The sequence below is a fragment of the Mustela nigripes genome, chromosome 17 (genome assembly GCF_022355385.1).
Source record: "Mustela nigripes isolate SB6536 chromosome 17, MUSNIG.SB6536, whole genome shotgun sequence".
In the NCBI taxonomy this organism is placed as follows: Eukaryota; Metazoa; Chordata; class Mammalia; order Carnivora; family Mustelidae; genus Mustela; species Mustela nigripes.
In genome coordinates this window covers 58,045,600-58,063,205 of record NC_081573.1, presented here as the reverse complement: position 1 = coordinate 58,063,205, position 17,606 = coordinate 58,045,600, and the positions used below count along the sequence as shown (strand labels likewise).

General features: G+C 66.5%; 1 protein-coding gene across 1 annotated transcript in view; it reads right to left on the bottom strand.

The window, feature by feature from the left end:
- Positions 1–163: 163 nt before the first annotated feature.
- JPH3 (junctophilin 3) overlaps positions 164–17,606 on the bottom strand; it is a 70,122-nt gene continuing 52,679 nt past the window's right edge. The window contains exons 3-5 of the mRNA XM_059382249.1: positions 6,215–6,339; positions 3,397–4,295; positions 164–1,660 (exon numbers count right to left, since the gene is read on the bottom strand). Coding sequence (XP_059238232.1) covers positions 1,580–1,660; positions 3,397–4,295; positions 6,215–6,339 — 1,105 coding nt within the window. The 3' untranslated portion in view covers positions 164–1,579. The remainder of the gene's footprint in view (positions 1,661–3,396; positions 4,296–6,214; positions 6,340–17,606) is intronic.

Below are 17,606 nucleotides of genomic sequence, written 5' to 3'. Positions count from 1 at the left end.
AGATGTCATTTCCCGTTAGGAAGCGACATCAGCAGCCACGTATTTCTTAACGGATCCTCACTCTCCTCTGCCCCGGGCCCCCAGGAAAGACCCCCCGACTAAACAGGGTGGGGGAAGGGGGCGTGGATGTGGACGGAACAAACGATGCTGGGTTTAACTGGAACATGCTCTAATCTGGAGTTTATTTTTGCTTAAAAATATAGCAATCCAGTGCAGTGTAGTAAAGAAATCTGCTCGAAAGGTAGCAGAGAAACAGCTAGACATAAGCAAAGCAAGGCAGAGTCCATAGCCGGGCTGTGTCCAGGACGGCTGTGGAAGCTCACCGTCAGGACCGTCCCATGCGGGAGCGCGGCGGCCTGCGTGTGGACGTGGCCGTGCCCCACAGACACGTCCATACCCACGGGCCGGGGCTGGCTCCGGCGCTAGGACCACGGGGCGCCAAACCTTCCGGAACCTTGTTCTTTCATTTGGAGGACGGAGCGACGCCGGTCGAGAAGGCAGAACTGACTGAAACCAGTTAATGTGGTGTTGGGACGGGGAGGGGACGGGCCACCACTGCTCAGGAATTTTAAGCCACTGGGTTTCGCCCACATTCCTGTCCTGGGACCAGACCAGCTCCAGAGCATGAATGCGGCCTCTGGAAGGAGTGTGCACATCTGGGGGTGCGGAGTGGCGGCCGGCACAGGACAGAGACGTGAGAACCCATGTGCTTAGTGACCGCGAGAAAGGATGCGTCACTGCCATGACGTCTGAGGGGGACAAGGGGCCTGGGCACACTTTCTGCACGCCACGTGTACAGATGCCACACTCCGTGAGCCCACAGCGCTCCCTGCCCTCTGGCTCCTCCGCAACCCTGCTTCCTGGGGGGCGGGGCGGGGGTGGGGTGGGGCAGGTCGGAGGCAGGAGTATTAGGACTTTGCTTTCAGACTTGGTGGGCAGCTGGCCTGGCCGTGAAGGCCAGAGGAAGCCGAGGGCAGGGGTGGGGACGGGAAGGGGCGGCAGGTCCCCGCGTGCTCAGGTACACAGCACAGATTCCGACCGAGGCCCCGCTGCTGCCGGGGTGGGGGGTCGGCGCGCCCTCTTCCCCGCCGCGCACCCACCCGGGTCACTCGCTTGCTCTTCCAGGACGCGGAGGAAAAGCAGAGGTAGCAGACTTCCCGCACGCAGCCTCGCAGCAGCTGCTTCCCGATCTGCCGGGCACAGCTGGACGCGCAGGGGTCTTCGTCCGGCTGCTTCCTTTCCCGTCCCGGCGGGGTGTGACGGCGGCGGGACGGTGGCCATCTTAGTTTGTGGCCACTGGTTTGCTGGGATCCCTTTCTTTCCACACCAAGCTGGAGGGTCGGGGTGCTGGCCTCCTTCTGCCGCGCCACACAGCATCGTGTTATACAAGCAAAGAATTCTGGCTAAAATCCAAAAAACATTACCCAGAAAAAAAGGCAAACTGTGAGTAATACCCAATCGTGTTCTGCGAAAAGACTCAGAAGGTGTGGTCGGGCCGTCCGAGTCGCGATCCTTCCCGGTTGTCGTGGGTCACGTCCCTTTGTACACGAACTGTTGTCTTTGCTAACGTGACATCCCGTCAGATGAAAAAGTTAATAAACAAAATGGCGACTCCGATGTTGAGCAAGATCACCATGGCCACGAGGATGGGGGCGGAGCCCTGCAGCGGGAGGGGGACAGGAGAGGTGAGCCCGCACCCAGCCTGCCCCCCGCGCCCCCAGGAGCCGGTCCTCTTGCTTCCCGGGCTCCAGTGACTGGTCCTGGAACCCCCTCCCAGCACCGGGTCACCTTAAGTAAGTGTCCTCTGTGGTTGGGACAAAATACGGCCCCCGGGGTTCCCGATGTGGCCCACCCAGAAAGGCCCCAGCCTGAGGGCCAAGGCCCCAGCCCTGCTGCCGTCCAGGCCCTCGCACAGGCGTCCCGTCAGCTGCTCTCGCGCCCCTCTTGCTGTCCCTGTGCAGCCGTGGGCTGCCGCCGAGCCTTTGCTGGCCCCGGGGCGGAGGCTGCAGCGACCCCTCCTGGGGCTGGCTGTCCTCGGAGCCTCAGTGCTGAGGGGAGCAGAGGCCCCTGAGCTGCACCCGGGGGCGGGGGTCAGTGGAGGAAATACAGGTGCTTCCCCCCCACCCCGGGGCTTCATCTTACAGCACCAATATAGGGAAGGAGGCCACGGGTCGAACCTTCTCCCCTGTCTCCCACCCGTGTCCATCTTCTAGCTTCCTACCATAACCACACGTGCCCCGTGCACACGTGCGTGCACATGTTTCTGGCTGCTGGGACAGGACACGGAGCTGTGAGCGCAAGCTAATCTGCCCCAGGGGGCAGTCAGGGCTGCGCTCTGGTGGGACCTGGCACGGGGCAGCAGGAGCCCGGAGGAGCCGGCCCGCCCACCAGATGCTCACAGTGGTTTCCAGGGGAAGCCCCTGACCTGCCGGACGGTGCCACTCCTGCAGGGCACAGGCGTGGACACTGACCCTGCCCGGCCACACTGCTGGGTCCCAGAGGTGGCCGGGGCGCTGTGTGCCCTGTGGGGCAGGAGTGTGGCCCTCCAGGGGCAGGGAAGCAGGCCCTCGTGGGTTGGTGCTACAGGCTATGACATGGAGCCTGCAGGGGTGTGAGCCCGGGCTGGGGCCGAGAGGCTGTCGGGCCAGGGGTGCCGGCAATGTCTGTCCCTGGTTTGCAGCCTCCAGCTGAAGGGTCCCAGAAGGTCCCTCCCGTGTGTGAGAGCTCACCCGGCCCCACAGTCCAGCCTAGGGGCCTCCGTTCTAAGCTCCAGACTGCCTGCCATGGGAGGCCAACGCACATACAAGGACCCATCACTGAACCCATGAGCCCTCTGCCCCTGGTGACCTGGAGCCCGGCTGCTCCCATGTGGCTAACTCCCAAGGTGCGTGAGCCAGAGAGGCTGCAGCTCTGCGAGCGAGGGACGCTCGGTGTGGACGCCTTCACCAAGTTTTATGCTCTGTCCATCTTGCCCGTGAGAGTGGGCCTCGTGGAGAACCCCAGTGCCTGGCCCCCAAGTGAGAGGTGTGGCCTGGACCAAACAGTCCGGAGCCAGTTCCCAGCCCCATGCCGCAGTGGCTCGGGCTGACCGTCCGTGCTCTTCTCCAAGACACGGGACCGTCCTTGAACCCAAGGTCGGCAAGGTCTCCTCACCAGGGCAGGGGAGCACCCTCCTGGGCCCCGGGGGGGAGGACAGGGTCCTGCTATGGCCCAGTTTCTTTTGGGAGCGTCCAGAATGGTCCAAGTGCGTTCACTGCTAGGGTCAAGCCTGGGAGTGACCCTCTCTTGGTTCTAAAGGAAGGGGGACTCTGTCCCTCATAGAGGCTTCCTATGGGGAGGGTCCCTTTCCTCGGGAAGAAGTTGCCACCCCCTCGCCAGCGGCCGGCGACCACTTACCGTGCCGGCCTTGAGCTCGTCCCCGTTCTCCTCGTCCGACTCCAGGGCCACCGGAGAGGACTTCTGGGGCGGGGAGAAGGCCAAGTCCCAGCGCAGCAGCCGGGGCTCAGCCCGGTCCCCCAGCCGCAGGCTCTCCAGCCTCTGCACCGCGGGCTCCGCGCAGGGCGCCGGCCGGGCACTGTCCTTGTTCTGGGACTTGGACCGCAGTCTCTGTGCCCCGAAGCCCCGGTCGTCGGCGCGGTGGTCCTCCCCCAGGCCCCGGCAGGCCGCGCCCTTGCTGTAGCGTCTCTTCTGGGGGTGGGCCTCCTGCGCGTGCGCGTCCACCCTCAGCAGCGGCTTCATCTCCATCTCGTAGTTGCTCAGCTTCTCCTCATCCAGCTCCAGCAGCTTGGCGCCCCCGGAGCCAGGGTTGCTGGCCCGGTGGTGCGAAGTCCAGGAGAACGTCGGGGGTGACTCCGTCCGTCGCTCCCGGCACTTGGGGTTGCCGGGCTGCTTGTGGCCCGGGCCCCGGCAGCGGATGTCGTCCGCGGGCTGGCCGCTCCGGAGGGCGCTGCCGCGGATGCCCCTGGAGCCGCCGGCCTTCTCCTCGCCCCAGCTGTTGCGGGCGTAGTCCCCGCCCCGGCCCTCCAGGAGCATCTGGATGTCCCCGCCTCGCTCCTCGTCCACCGAGACCTGCCGGGAGAAGTGGGCAACCTTGTTCCGTGAGGCAGGGGCCGGGGGCGGGGTGGCCGTGGGGCTGGCGGGGAAGCTCTGCAGGGGGCTGTCGTCGGGGGTCAGGTCCGAGGGGGTGGTGCCTTTGCGGTACAGCTCGGGGCTCTCCTGCTGCAGGGGCGTCCCCGTGGAGGCCACCTCGATGTCACTGCTGGAAATTGGGTGCTTCGGCCGCTGGTACTCGAGCCCTTTATGGAGGGGCAGGAAGCACACAGAGGTCGGGTTACTCAGACCCTCTGTGTCGTAGGAGGCCTGATCTTACCAGACGAGCGCAGGAGACCAGGACTGGGCCTGGGCCCTGCAGGGCAGTGGCAAGACCAGGGCGCTCGCTGTTCACCCGTGGGGTGCAGGCACGGTGGTTCCCAGAACCCTCTGCGTAGAACCCCAAGCCTCCCACCCGAAGGGCACTTCGAGGATGACCAGTTCCCCAGGGGCAGCAGTGAACAGAGGCTCTGGGCTGCCCACCCCTCTCCCCAGCTACACGGGAGACCCAGGCCTCAACATGCAAGCGCGTGCGCTGGACTGGTCCCTGCTCTCGGGTCCCCCGTCCCCCACCCAGTTCCCTCCAGAAAGTGGAAGGAAGGCTCTGGGGTCGGGCAGCCTTCAGCAGGGTCTCGGGGCCTCCCCGGGGGCAGTGTGTAGAACAGGGGTGGTCTCCCCTCTCCACTTCTCTGCTGGGGCTTCGAGCTGGGGCAGGAAGGGCTGCAGGGGCCCCGGGCCCCACGGCCCCGGCAGGGAGAAGCACGTGGTGCTGTTGCCGCCGAGCACGTGGCAGCCCCAGGGTCCCCCTCTTGCGTCTGTGGGTTCCGAGACGGGGCCGTGAGCAGCACAAGTCCCAGCTTCGGGCGCCTGGCTGCTCGTGGAAGGGTGACAGAGAGGCCCGTGGGCCCGGGGAGTGGGGCTCTCAAGACTGGTGAGTGATGGGCCAAATGGTCAGTCCCCCCGACCCCCTAGTCTTTGCACACTCCATCCGGCATGTGAGGGCCAGGACGCTGGGGTGGCAGTGCACCCCCTTCAAGCACAGGGTCAGAGGCACTGGGTGCCCGACCACAGGAGGCCAAAGATCATGGCCCTGACCATGACGTCCTCGGGGCCAGGGCACCCCCAGACACCACATGCCCCGTGGGCAGGCCAGGGGGTGGCCGGTCCAACTGCCGTGTGGACTCCACACACTGCGGGAGGCCTGTGCCCTCCTGTTCGGCGCCAGCACCTCGACGGCCAGCGCCACCAGCCGGGAGCTGATGCTCAGCCCAGACCCGTTCCCGATCACAAGCCCTTCCTGGGGCCGTCACCGTCATGACCAGGGTAAACGGGGCGGCGATGGCAGTGGGACTCCAACACCTGTGCCCTGTCGTGGGTTCTGGGCAGGTCCAAGGCCACTCAGGTCCTCCCGCCTCCTGAAAGCAGGCCTGGCGTCTCTGGGCTGCCCAGAAGGCCAGAACCCGTCCCAGCGAGGCTTAGAGCCATGGGCTCCAGGAGAGCCTGGGGTGGTCTGGGAACAGCGGCTTCTCTCTTCTGGGCCCCGACCTGTCCTGGCTCTGGAGCCTCCAGGAGTGGAGGAAGCTCCCTGCTGGGGATGAACGGGCGGCAGGGGAGGGGGTGACGGGCGGCAAGTCCTGCCCGAGGGCCTCCCCGGCCTCTGGTGGCCACTAACCCTGCCGCAGGCCGCCTGGCTGGCCCTGCTTGTGTCGGGGCTGACGAGGCTCCCCGAGGGAAGGAGGAGGGTCGTGGGTCTGGCCGCTGTTCCGGGGGCGGCTAGCTCTCGCAGGCGGCCCGGCGGGAGCGCCTCCCTGGGGAAGAGCCGCGCTGTCCCTCCCTGCCAGCCATCACGCGTCCCCTGCGATGGTCACGCAGTGGAAAAACGGAAGCCCTAGTTCCTCAGCAGGCCGGAGACCCCTGACGGGACAGAGTGGTTCAGTAGAAAGCTCTAGGACCACGGGAGCGGAAAGGGCCGGGAGAGCGTGCGGAGGGTCCTCTGGAGAGTCCCCCGGAGAGTAGGAGCAGTGCAGAGTGTGGGGCGCGGGGGTCCGAGCTGCTGTGGCCTCGCAGCCCCGCGGGCACCGGAGGGAGGCCCCCCCCCCCCCCCCCCGGGCAGACGTGCACTCACCGTTTTCCCGGGGCCGGAAGGAGGGCGAGAACTCTCTGGCAGTGATTCTGGCGACGCGCGCCTCCTCCTGGGCCTTCTGTGCTGCGGTGAGGGCCGCCTCAGCCTTGGCCCGGGAGTGGGAAGTCCTGGCAGGGGGAGGCAGGGCGGGCGGTCAGGGCGGCGGAAGCCTGGCGGAGGGCCGCTGGCTGTCGTGTCTGCGGCCCACCTGCCGCCCAGCGGGTAGCCCGCCCGAGGGCCTGCCAGTGCCTCGGGGCACAGGGCACACCCTAGCGAGGGCAGGGCCTGGCCAAGGACGGACGTCTGTGCCCACAGGAGAGCTCTCAGCCCAGGCGAGCCGCAGGTGCTGTTGAAGGAGCTTCCCTCCTCCCCCCGGGGTCATGTCCACACGCCAGAGAACTGAACCCACAGCCGCCTCATCGCTAAGCCTCCAGACACAAGCGGGAGCTTGATGCTGCTCTGCCCAGGAAGGAGGAGTGGGGGGCAGCTGCGCCCGGCCCCACGTGTGGGGTGAGCAAGTGTCTGGCCGGGCTCTGGAGCAGGAATGGGGCAGGCTAGATGCCCGGACCAGTCGGCTGTCTGAAGGTCCAAGGGCATAAGGAACAGAAGGCACCTTCCCCGGGCCCAGGGCGGGCACCGGCTGGCCGTGCTGGACACCGTGTCAGAGCCAGACCTGCCTCCCAGGACAGCGCCAGCCCAGCAGCCGCCGGGGCCGCCCAGTGCCTCTGCCCCCCTGTCCTTCACGTGGCCCCGTTGGGGCCCTGGGGAAGGATGCCGGGGTGCAGGGCTGACATGCTGTGGCTGGTCCCTCTTGCCCGTCCCCAGCACTTGTGGAAGCCGCTGGCACAGGCCCCGTACTTGCGAAGACCAGCACAGAGCCAGGGAGCTTTCTCCAAGCCGCACGAAGCACGGCCTCCCGATGCCGAGAGGAATCACATCCATGTCCCATGGGCTTGCCCAGAGAGGAGGCCCAGCTCCCACTGGCTTTTAACTCAGGGTGACTGCCCTACGGAGCAGACATGCTTCTCTGTGACTCGGTTTCCCCCCTTGGTCCCACGGATGCCAGCAGCATTGACCTCACGTGTGGGGCCTCGAGTCGCTAAGCTCAGGCACGACCCGGGAGACTCCTCCACACGTGCCAGCAGTCCCGCCCCGAGGACGCCTGCCCCAAGGACGCCACCCCCCAGCGAGGATGCTGCCTTGTACCTGCCAGCAGGACGACCCCATGGTGTCCCTTGCAGGACCACAAGAGACCCACCCCCTTCGGTGGGACGGGGCTAGAGCCGCTGCTTCTTACTGGCCCGGCACCCTGGCTCCAGAGCGCCGCCTCCCAACCCCGGCGAGACCGATGTGCCACAGCCTGTCCCTGAGACGGGCCGCGTGTCACAAGGACAGATCACGTGATAAGTGGTCACCGCTGCCTGGGACCCTCCCTGCGCGCCAGGGGTTGCCAGGAGCCCCGGAGAAGCCACTTCTGCCCCTGCCTGCCCAGCCTCTGGGCTGTGGTCCTGGCCCCTGGCGTCCCTCCCCCGCCACGTCCACGGGCTTCACCAGACTGTGACCCGCGGCCTGAACAGACGCCGGCCCAGTCGCCGGCCCGGCTAGGAGGGGTGCTCCTCTCGGCGCGAGCCCAGACAGCGCAGTGGTGGAGTGAGGCTCTGGGAAACGGTGCAGATCACCCGGAATGCCCCGTGCGTTGGCGGGCTCTGCCACAGTGACCCTGTTGTCAAGCAGTAACCCACATGCCCAGGGGTGACCCAGCTAACCCCCAGAGCAGTGGTTTCTGGAGTCTTCACGACACGTACCCGCACGGCGCTCCTTCTAGAATGGCTTCCGCGCCCCCGCCCTGCATCTCCACTGACCCACCCCCCGCCCCGCCCTACAGCCCTCGGGCGGGCCTGCTCTGACTTCCCTGCCCAGCCGGTTCTTGCGGAAGGTCACACACAGAGAAGTGTGCCAGGGGCACACGCACGTTCCCAGGCTGTGCAAGTGTTTCCAGCCCCAGCAGGAGGCCCGGCCCTGGAGCAGCGCCCCCCCAACTCCCACCTTGCCCCAGCATAGGGGCTTCTCTGCGGCCACTGGGTGTTGACCAAGCACCGGCCCTGGTCGCGGGGCCTGGCGGCACGTGGCTGCGGCAACACTGGTGCCCCCGTCCTAGGACGGGCGATACTCGGCTGGCCGGCATGCACATCTGTAGGGACCCGAGCGGCCGACGACCACCCTAGCCCCCTGGACACCTTCACGCACCAGGTCTGGGAAGGCCCGTCCCTTGGGCACGCAGCGCGCTCCCATCCTCGCTGGAATGCAGGAGTCGTGCGGGCCGCGAACGCAGCCACCGAGGGGGGTCGGCGAGCGGACGCGGGGTCCCGCACCCAGCGGGCTCACTCACCAGCGACTGGATGAAGGGGACGCCAAGCGGGGTCTGGCGCACGGCGTGCCGGAGGGCTCGGGCTCCGTGGAGGCCAGGCCAAGCAGGGGAACGTCATGGATGCCCTTCAGGGCACACGTGAGACACCAGCCAGGGGCAGGAGAGCGACGGCCAGGCTCTGGGCCTAAAAGCTCCTTCTCGACCTCCCAGGGGACCCTCGATGCTGGCTGCTGGGGCCATGCAGGGTGAGTTGAGGGACAGCAACCCGAAGACCAGCATCGAGGGTCTGGCACAGGCCCCAGCGCTTCCGCCGTGGTTCCTTCAAGTTCAGCTTGAATGGCTCAGGGCAGACCCCTCCCCGGGAGCGCGGGAACGTGGGAACGTGCCCGCTCCCGACGGCTCGCCCTTCCTGATTACACCGCCGACCAGATGAACGCGGGCCCGTGTGTACCCACAGCGCGCTCGACCCGGAGACGCGGGCAGAGTGTGGCCACGTGCGGAGATGCGGCGAGGGTGAGGGGCAGCACGGGCGGCTGTCGGAGCAGAGCTCAGCCCTTCGGAGCCACAGCCCGCGGATGAGCGCAGACACGGCTGCCCAGAGAATGGAGTTGCAGGAGGACACGTGTGAGGCTCGGTGTCGGTTAAAGCGGCGAGTTCGGGGTTTCTCGTCCCGAGGAGCAGCGTGAGCGTGCGTCTGTCCTACGCCCCCCCCCACGTCTGTCCTACAGGCACCCCCCTCACAGGACCCCGCCTGAGTCGCCCCAGCTGTCGGGCCGGAAGCGTTTCTGCCCATGCGGCCCTGAGGGCGTGCGTGGCGACACCAGGGCCACCCCTCCAGGGCCTGACACATGGGTCGGCCGGGGCAGCCTCTCCCATGGGAGGGGGTCTCTGTTTCTGTCCCAAACACAGCAAACAGTCCCTGGGCTCCCAACCCTTTCCCCACCCCCGCCCTCCCCTGGGGAGACCCGGCTGCTGCCACGGAGAGTCTGCGCCTCGCTGGTGGGGCCCGGGTCCTGGTGGACGGCAACCGCCAGGTCCCTGCCTTCAGACTGTACCGTGGGCATGGTGGCCATCCTCTAGGCCACGTGGTGGGCTACGGCGCCCTGATCCCACACGGACCCTCCCACGGCGAGCGGGCTCCCGGAGTGGCCGCTGTTTGGTTTCCACATCTTCGCTTCGTAAAATACCCCAGACGTTAATTCACCAACATCGTACGTGTGTTTACATACACACGCTCACACATAGGGAAGGACTGTCTGTGCCAATCCTAAAATAAACCCGAATCAAGGAAGGCGCGTTTAATAGGGAAGGAAACCTCACGGCACCTCCCGAGGGCTGAATGGGACTCGGGCTCTCCGGGGGAGTGGGGTGGAGTGGGGGGCCTGAGCCCAACGACCCCTGCAGGGACCCTGAGGCGTGGCGGACAGGAAGCCGCGGCCCCGGGCTCCCTCCCACACGTCAACCACGGTGGAAACCCAGGACAGGACATAGGGTGATCTGCCCGTGTCCACCCCCTGTCCCCAGTTCCACCGCTGGCACCTGTGCTGGACCCCGTCCCCCGCCCCCCCCCCCCCCCCCCGCCCGGCTCTCTTGGCTGGCCCGGAAGTCTGCGTTCCCGGTGTTCCCAAGTGATGCTGCTGGCGCTCCTGGGACCTCGCGCTGAGAGCCCGCGCCGGAAGCTGGACGCCCTAGATGACCGCCTGACCGGGGCCCACTGCCCCCGTGCCTGGCCGCGGCTCCGCCTCCAGCCCCTCCTCCTGGATGGTCCCCATGTTCTGTCCCTCCGCACCTGACCCACAGCCGGCCAGCGGCCCACGGCCCTGCCCTGGGTTGAGGATGTCCTGCGCCTCAGCACCATCCTAGCCCAGACCCAGCGCGGGCTCCCCCGCTCTTGGGTCTCCAGCCGTGCCAGACCCTCCCCCCGCAGTTCAGAATGTGGTTTTCTTCCCAGTCCGCTGTCCCTTGTCACTCCCTGAGGGCAGGTGTCCTCACGGGTTCTATCTCGGGTCCCCACAGGGGTCACCGCGGGGCACCTAGCTGGCACCAGTGCTGGTAACCGGGGAGCTAAAGCGGGCCTCGGTGGGGGAACGAGGGGCCCTGGGGGAGGTCTTTGCTGGTGCACAGACGGGGGCCGAGGGGGCCGCGCTACAGGGGCTCTCGCCTCCCCAGCCCTTGACCAGGGGTCAGGGGCCTTCCGCATCGCCCCAGGACGCCTGCCTCGTGTCCCACAGGGGCTCCCTGTCCCATCCCGGACAGATGGGGACACTGAGCACAGCCATCTGGGCTTCCACACGCTTTGGTGATCTCGCCCGACGATCCTAGTTCTCCAGCTCAACACCGCGCCACGGGTCTCTGAGACTCCGGAAATACGGTCTTCGCAGGTGTCTTTAGTTCCAGGAGGTCCTCCTGGGTTAGAGCCCTACGTCCCATGCACGGCGTCCCTGTAAGGGGGGACACAGCCCTAGTGCAGGAGGCCACGGGAGGTTGGGGGAGGGATGGGGCCGGCCGGTGCCGAGGAGCCAGGAAGGACCCTCCCCTCCAGCCTGCAGAGGGACACGGGGCATCGGGTCAGAGCTGGAGAGTAGACGTCCCTTGTTTTTGTCCTTGGCTAGCACCGTCCCAGGACACTGTCAGGCCAGGGGCAGGTCCTGGGGGCGCTACTGGAGGGCTGCGGCCAGAGGGAGTGAGACACACACGTTCCTTGACCCACGTGTGAGCTCGTCTTTCACGAGGGGAGACACGCCGCGGGCACCTTTAGGAAGGCTCCAAACGCGTCAGGTGCTAGCGAGACCCTGAGCTGCCCAGTCCCTCCTCGCCCGTGGGGACCCCGCAGGGACTCAGGCCTCCGTGCAGAGGACACCTCCCTGACACCAGGGCACCGGCCCCTCCCGCTCGGGGCCACCTGCGGGACATCCCTGTGTGGACAGAGACGACACCAGCCCCGCCCTGGAGCCCACAAGGTGGGGCCCCCAGCTCCCGACAGGCGACCACGGACAGGTCACGTCGGAGATGGCACCCAGCCACGATCACTGCTGCCCGCGCCGTCTCTGCCACCACACACCACACGGGTCACCTTTGTACAAAGCAGGGCCTTTTAGCATGTCCCCAGAGCTGTGCGGCCGTCCCTGCGAATTTGAATTCTTGACCATCTGCAGCTCCTCCAGACCCCGACCCCGTCAGCAGTCACCCCCACCTGCCGACCCCTCCTTACCCCCCGCAGCCGCGCTCGGCCTTCCGACGTGGGCCCCTTTCAGTGACTGCGTCCGCGACACGCCAGCATCCGAGTCTGAGGTCTGCCGCACTGGGCTCAGGGAAGGACGAGCGTCTCTGGGGCAGGACCCGGGGCAAAGCTGGGGTCCGCGGATAAGCAACGTGGAATGATCACTTCACAGTCACGCCAGATCCCTCCTCCCCCAGCCTGCTGGTGCCCTGAGCCCTGTTTCTACGAGCTCGTGGCGACTAATGGGTCACCACAAGCGTCCCGGTCTGCAAACGGACATGCTAGGGACTGGCCCGTAGGGAGCAGCGCTCCCTCTATGGAGAATCCCGTTCCCGCATGTTCCCTCAGCACTCCTGTCCACGTTGGGCGCCACTCGGGGTCCCCCCTGCATGTGCCACTGCCCAGGGGTTGTGGCCTCTGGTGCGTTCGGGCTCTGTGCACTGTCACCTGTCCCCCGACCCCAGGCCCCAGCTGTCCATGTGGCCCTACACAGAGAGAAGGTGCGCTGGGCCCCAGGTGGCAGAGACCAGGGCACGGACGGTGGGGAGGGGCCTGATGTTTCTGAACAGCCGCAGAGTCCCACGTGCCGCGGGGTCCGTCCCCCGGCCTGCCACGGGCCCCTGGCTCGAGGTCTTGCCCCCCCCCCACGGCTGTGTCCCCGGCCCTGGAGCACAGGGGTGCCCAGGTGGTGGCGGGAACAGACGGGCTGTGGCGCGGAGGCCTGCCCGTGGGGCGCCCGGGGAAGCAGGTCTGCTTCAGACCCCGTGTGACAAAGCCGCTCTCCTGCAGCCCCCGCAGGCACGGCGGGCTTCCCTCCCGGCGCAGACATGCAGCTTCTGTCCTTCTCGGGCCCGGGAGGTGCTCAGCCCCACAGTGGACATGTGCATCGGCTAAGGGCTGAGTGGCGTCCCCAGGAGACACACTGGGTCCTAACCCGGGAACCAGTGCGTGTGACCACGTTCGGGAGGACATGGCGTGAAGACATGGCTGTCAGCCCCCTGCCCAGGGAGCGGACACCAGTACAGACACACGCCCGGGAGAGTGGCCTCAGGAGGAGCCGAGCTGCCCACACGGCCCTCAGGTGTCCGCCCCCGGGACCCGAGGCGACACGGTCTGCTTAGCTGCCCCGGCCGTGGCGCTCGGGGACACTGCCGGAGCTAACAAGGCGTGTGGTTTCTTCCAACGCGTGACCCCTGCGGCGCCCCAACTCTTCCTTGTCAGCCTTCACTGGTCACCGAGTCACACTCGGGCTCACACTCGGTGAGCCAGGCCCACCAGTCTGGGGAAGGGGGCTGCGGCTGTGAGTCAGCCCTTGTGCCCCGCTGCCCCAGGCCCCGAGCTGGGGGAGCAGGCCCCAGGCAGGCCCACAGACCCCTAGGCCCAGAGCTGACCCTACCTACTACCAGGGGTCGGGCCACCCACGAGGAGGGCAGGGAGAGGTGTCAGAAAGAGCTGCCCTGGCCGTGGCGGACAGCGAGGCCCCAGTTCCTGGCTCTGGTGATCCTGGGCTGGGTCCCAGGCTGGTCCTCCTGTTTGCAACCAGAACATGCCTTCTTGCCAGGACCCCGAGGCTGATTTCGGGGAGCACACGGGCACCCATGCTGAGGGCAGCCCAGACACCGGACGAGTCCTCGGGCTGGAGGCCGCTCCCACACGCCCTCCAGCGTGGACGGCACTCCGTGCTCTCTGCCTCCCTTCCGGGGGTCTCCGGCCACGGCCCAGGATCCCGCTCTCTGTCCCCAGCCGCCCCGGGCCGCCATCTGTCAGCTGACGAGCTGAGAACCACGAGCCGCCCCTGCCGCTGTGCCCAGCCCGATGGCCCTGACCGCGCCACAGACTGCACACATGCCCGTCTGAAGGGACCACTCGCCCCCCCACCCCGGACCTGCCCCCCCCAGAAAGGGACGGGCCTGTGGGAGGAGGAGCCGCCTGCTGCGAGGTCCCCGGACCTGCCACCTGTCCCTGGGGGCCACAGAAGGGTCAATTTTCAGGCCCACCAGGCCCTGCCAACTCAGGGGTGACCCCCCCACCCCCCGCCACCAGACTGCAGCCCTGGTGAGGCCACCCGTGGGGGCATGGGAGGAGCCAGCGCCGCGGGGCCTCAAAGCCAGCGGGGCCGGGGGCTTCTCAGAGACAGAGAATGCAAGATGCCGGCCAGCGTGTGTGGTCAGGGCCCTCCCAGCTGGGCCTCACAGTTCCTGGGACCTGCCCCCTGGGGCAGGGGTGCAGCGGGAGGCCGCGGGGGAGGTGAAGGCAGGCGCCCCGCCTGGGCAGAAGGCAGGGGACGCTCGTGCAGGCAGGGGCTGTGGCGGGAACCAGTCCAGGGATGGAGCTGAGCCACCAGGTTGATGCCGAGTCTGGGCTTCCCCAAGTCTGGGCTTCCCCTGGGGGGGCCCTGCGCTTCCCCAGGCCGGCCACATGCTCTGCCCAGGCAGGGCTGCTGAACGCTGCTGGGGGGACCGTCCCGCAGGCCTGGGGCTCTCCGGAGAGCTGGGTGCCTGACCCAGGACCCCTGGTGTGCAGCCCAGGGGACAGGTCACCACGGACCTTCTGCATTTGTCCTACACGCCATGTCGTCACGTCCTGTGGTCAGCTGGCCAGGAAGCCAGAGAACGTTCCAGATCAAACACAGCAGCGGCTTCTCTTTCCGCTACCATGTCTCTCCCTACCCCCATATTTTTCCTATTAAAAATTCTCAAAAAAAAAAAAAAAAAACACCCCAAGCTAAGGAAGGACATGCTGCCCCATGCACCGGTGGGGTCGAGGGAGGCTGAGTCGCAAAGGCAGCAGGACGCCGGCAGGGGTCACAGAGATGCCATCACAGAGGGACCGGCAGCCGCCAGCACTCTGCACACCAGCCCAGAAACGGCCAGTGCCTGACACGGAGACTGTGCCCGGGGGGGCTTGGGGCTGTGCCAGTGTCCTGGGGCCACAGTAACAACAAAGCCGTGTCCTCTCCCAGCTCTGGGGGCTGGAAGCCACGATCGCAGGGCTGGGCTCCCCGAGGGATCCAGGGAGGAGCAGCCCCCACCAGGCCCCCAGCACAGCGTCCCCGCCGTCCCCTGTGCTCCTTGGCTGGCGCACATGCCACCCTGATCTCTGTGTCTGGCTTCCCTGTCTCTCCCTTTCTCAGGACGCTCGTCGCTGCATGTAGGCCTGCGTCATCCAGGAGGACCTCATCTCCAGGTCCTCAGTGACACGCTACCTCCTTCCAGACAAGGCCAGTCTGAGGCTGTGCTGGGCAGGTCTTCTGAGGTCCAGCACCCCACTTGTGACAGGACGCGAGGGCTCTGCCCGACGGGACCCTCCGTCCCCCGCCAGATTCACCCCAGGAAGTGGCCCTGACCCCCCCTCCACAAACAGCCCTCACCTTTGCTAGGATCACGTTCTAGGATCAGGAACCACAGGGGGCAGTGCGCCACCCCCCCATGACTTCATCGGGGCCAGGTCGGGCCGCCGTGAGCCTGCATTTACTGCAGAGTGGGTACACTAGGGTCCCGGCGGTGGCAGGGAGGGTCTCTCCGGAGCGGGAGGAGCGACCGCGCTCACCGTACCCAGCCCGCCGCTTCCCGTTAGTGGCGACTTCGTGGGCTTCATTTCTAAGCAGTTTATCTAGATACAGTTCGTAAACCGCAACGCCCTCCTGTTCGAAGGGAGCCGTTCCGTGTGTTTAGTGAGCGTGGAGCTGTGAAGCCGTCACCATAAGCTAATTTTATAACCTCGCCCCTACGAGAAAGCTCAGGCCCGTCAGCCCTCGCTCCCGGCCTCTCCCACCCCAGCTCCGGCACCTGCTCCGCGGCTCTGGCTTTGGTGGCTGTGTCGAAAGTGCTTTTCGCAGGCAGGAGCCGAGGGGCGAGGCCTGGGGCCGGGGTGCCACCTTGGAGAGCCCCCCCACCCCGCTGTCCCACAGCACCCCGGTCACTTTCCACCTGGCGTCGCCAGAGCTCCTGTTTGAGGTCAAAGCAACTCTTAGCTATAAAAGCAGACAAAACTCCAGAAAACCACCCGCCCAGAAGAGCTCGGAAGGCAGAAGGGGGTTAACACTCACCCCAGACACAGAAGCACCCCACAGCAGCGTGGGTGAGAGAGCCACCAGCCACCCCACCAGGCGCACTCATGGGCCACATGCTGGTCGTGGGGACTCAAAGCACAAGGCAGGTCCTGCCCTGAGGAGGTGGCACGTCTGACAGCGGACGGCTAATGTATTAACAGTGGCTGCGGAGGGGGCACAGGCATCCCTGCGGTGGGGATGGGACATGAGCATCCCTGGGGTGGAGGCGAGGAGGGGGGGCCCGGCGAAGAGTTCCGAGACAAGGGCAGAGCGAGTGCAAAGGCCCAGGGGCAGGGAGTGAGCAGCGACAGAGTATCAGAAAACAGGGAGGTGGGGGGGAGGCAGCAGCCTCTGCCGTGGAGGCGGGAGGGGGTGACGGACACAGCCCTCAAGCCTGCGGGTCTGAAACCTTCCACGTCAGGCTTTGCGGCTGGATATACACATTTCTAAATTTACAAAAACAAGATGGATTCTTTAAGCAATCTTTTCCCGGTGTAGACAGTGAATGTAAGTCTCCCCTCCTGACTGTGCAGCTCGTCAGTGTCCCCCAGAAGGCCGTGCTCTGTCCTGCGGGCTCCCGTTCACCTCAAGGTCCACATCCTCAAAGGCGCGCGTCTCGTCTCCGGAACCTCAACGGCACCAGCGTCTACGCGAGTTTCCCCCTCGTCATGTTTGCCCCAGTGCGTCCCGGACTGTGCGCAGCCCCCGCGTACTGCAGACTTCGGACCCAGATGTCCGCACTCCGCGCGCGGCTCTGCCTCTCGCCTTTCTGCCGTTGGGTTTTTTTTTTTTTTTTTACCCCAACGCTGTGTCTTGGAGATTGTCCCACACCAGCAAACACAGAGCTCGCTTGTTCCTTTTAATGGATTTTTGTTTCCCCGAAATAAACCGCGCCTGGCCCGCCGACGGGCCCGGAGGCCACTCTCGGCTCTGTTTTCACGCACCGCTGTCCTGCCGTCTGGTTCGCACACACGCACATCTGTCTTCGAGGTGGCCTGTCTGCGCACATCTGCTCTAATCGGGTGATGGTCTGTGTTTTAAAAAACCCTCCCCAAGCGGACGGTGATTCAACCTCGTTCTAATCTGCAGTTTTGTTACTGAGCGCGAGGCTGGGTTTCTCCTCGTTCACGAAGACAGAGGGACGCGATCCCCCATTTCACAGGCGGGAACACTGAGGCTCCTCCAGGGAGGTCCCCCCCACCCCGGGGCTCGGGCTCGCTGGCCCCCTGCAGGGGGACGCACTGCCAGAATGTCTGGGGGGGGGCTCGTCGCAGTTGCCATGGCAACCCCAGGCGCCTCTCCTCTCCCTGGGAGCGGATTCTCCAGCATCACGCCCTTCTCCCCACGGCCTCGCCGCCCCCCGGCTGTGGTCTATGTTTAGACCGAGCGCCCCCTCTTCTCCTCCCGCACCCCACACCCGAGCCCCCGCACGCCAGGAATAGTGCGCGAACCGCCACCCTGCGAGTAGCCTACATCCCCACTGAGCAAGTGGAAAGACGGCTAATTCGGGCGCTGCGGTTCCACTGCGGGACGGGCCACCTCTGCCTGTGACCGTCGGTGTCGGACGGGGGCGGGGGCTGGGGCGCAGGGGAGGCCTTCGTGTGGGTGGGGGGCCGGGGGATGTGCGGGCAGGGGAGTGGGGGGATGGGGGTGTGGGGCCAGGGGCCCGGGCTGGGAGAGCAGGGAGCTGGGGAGGCAGGGGGGTGGGGGGAGGAGCGTGGGGGGCTGGGCACGGGCATATCCCGAACGCGTGAAA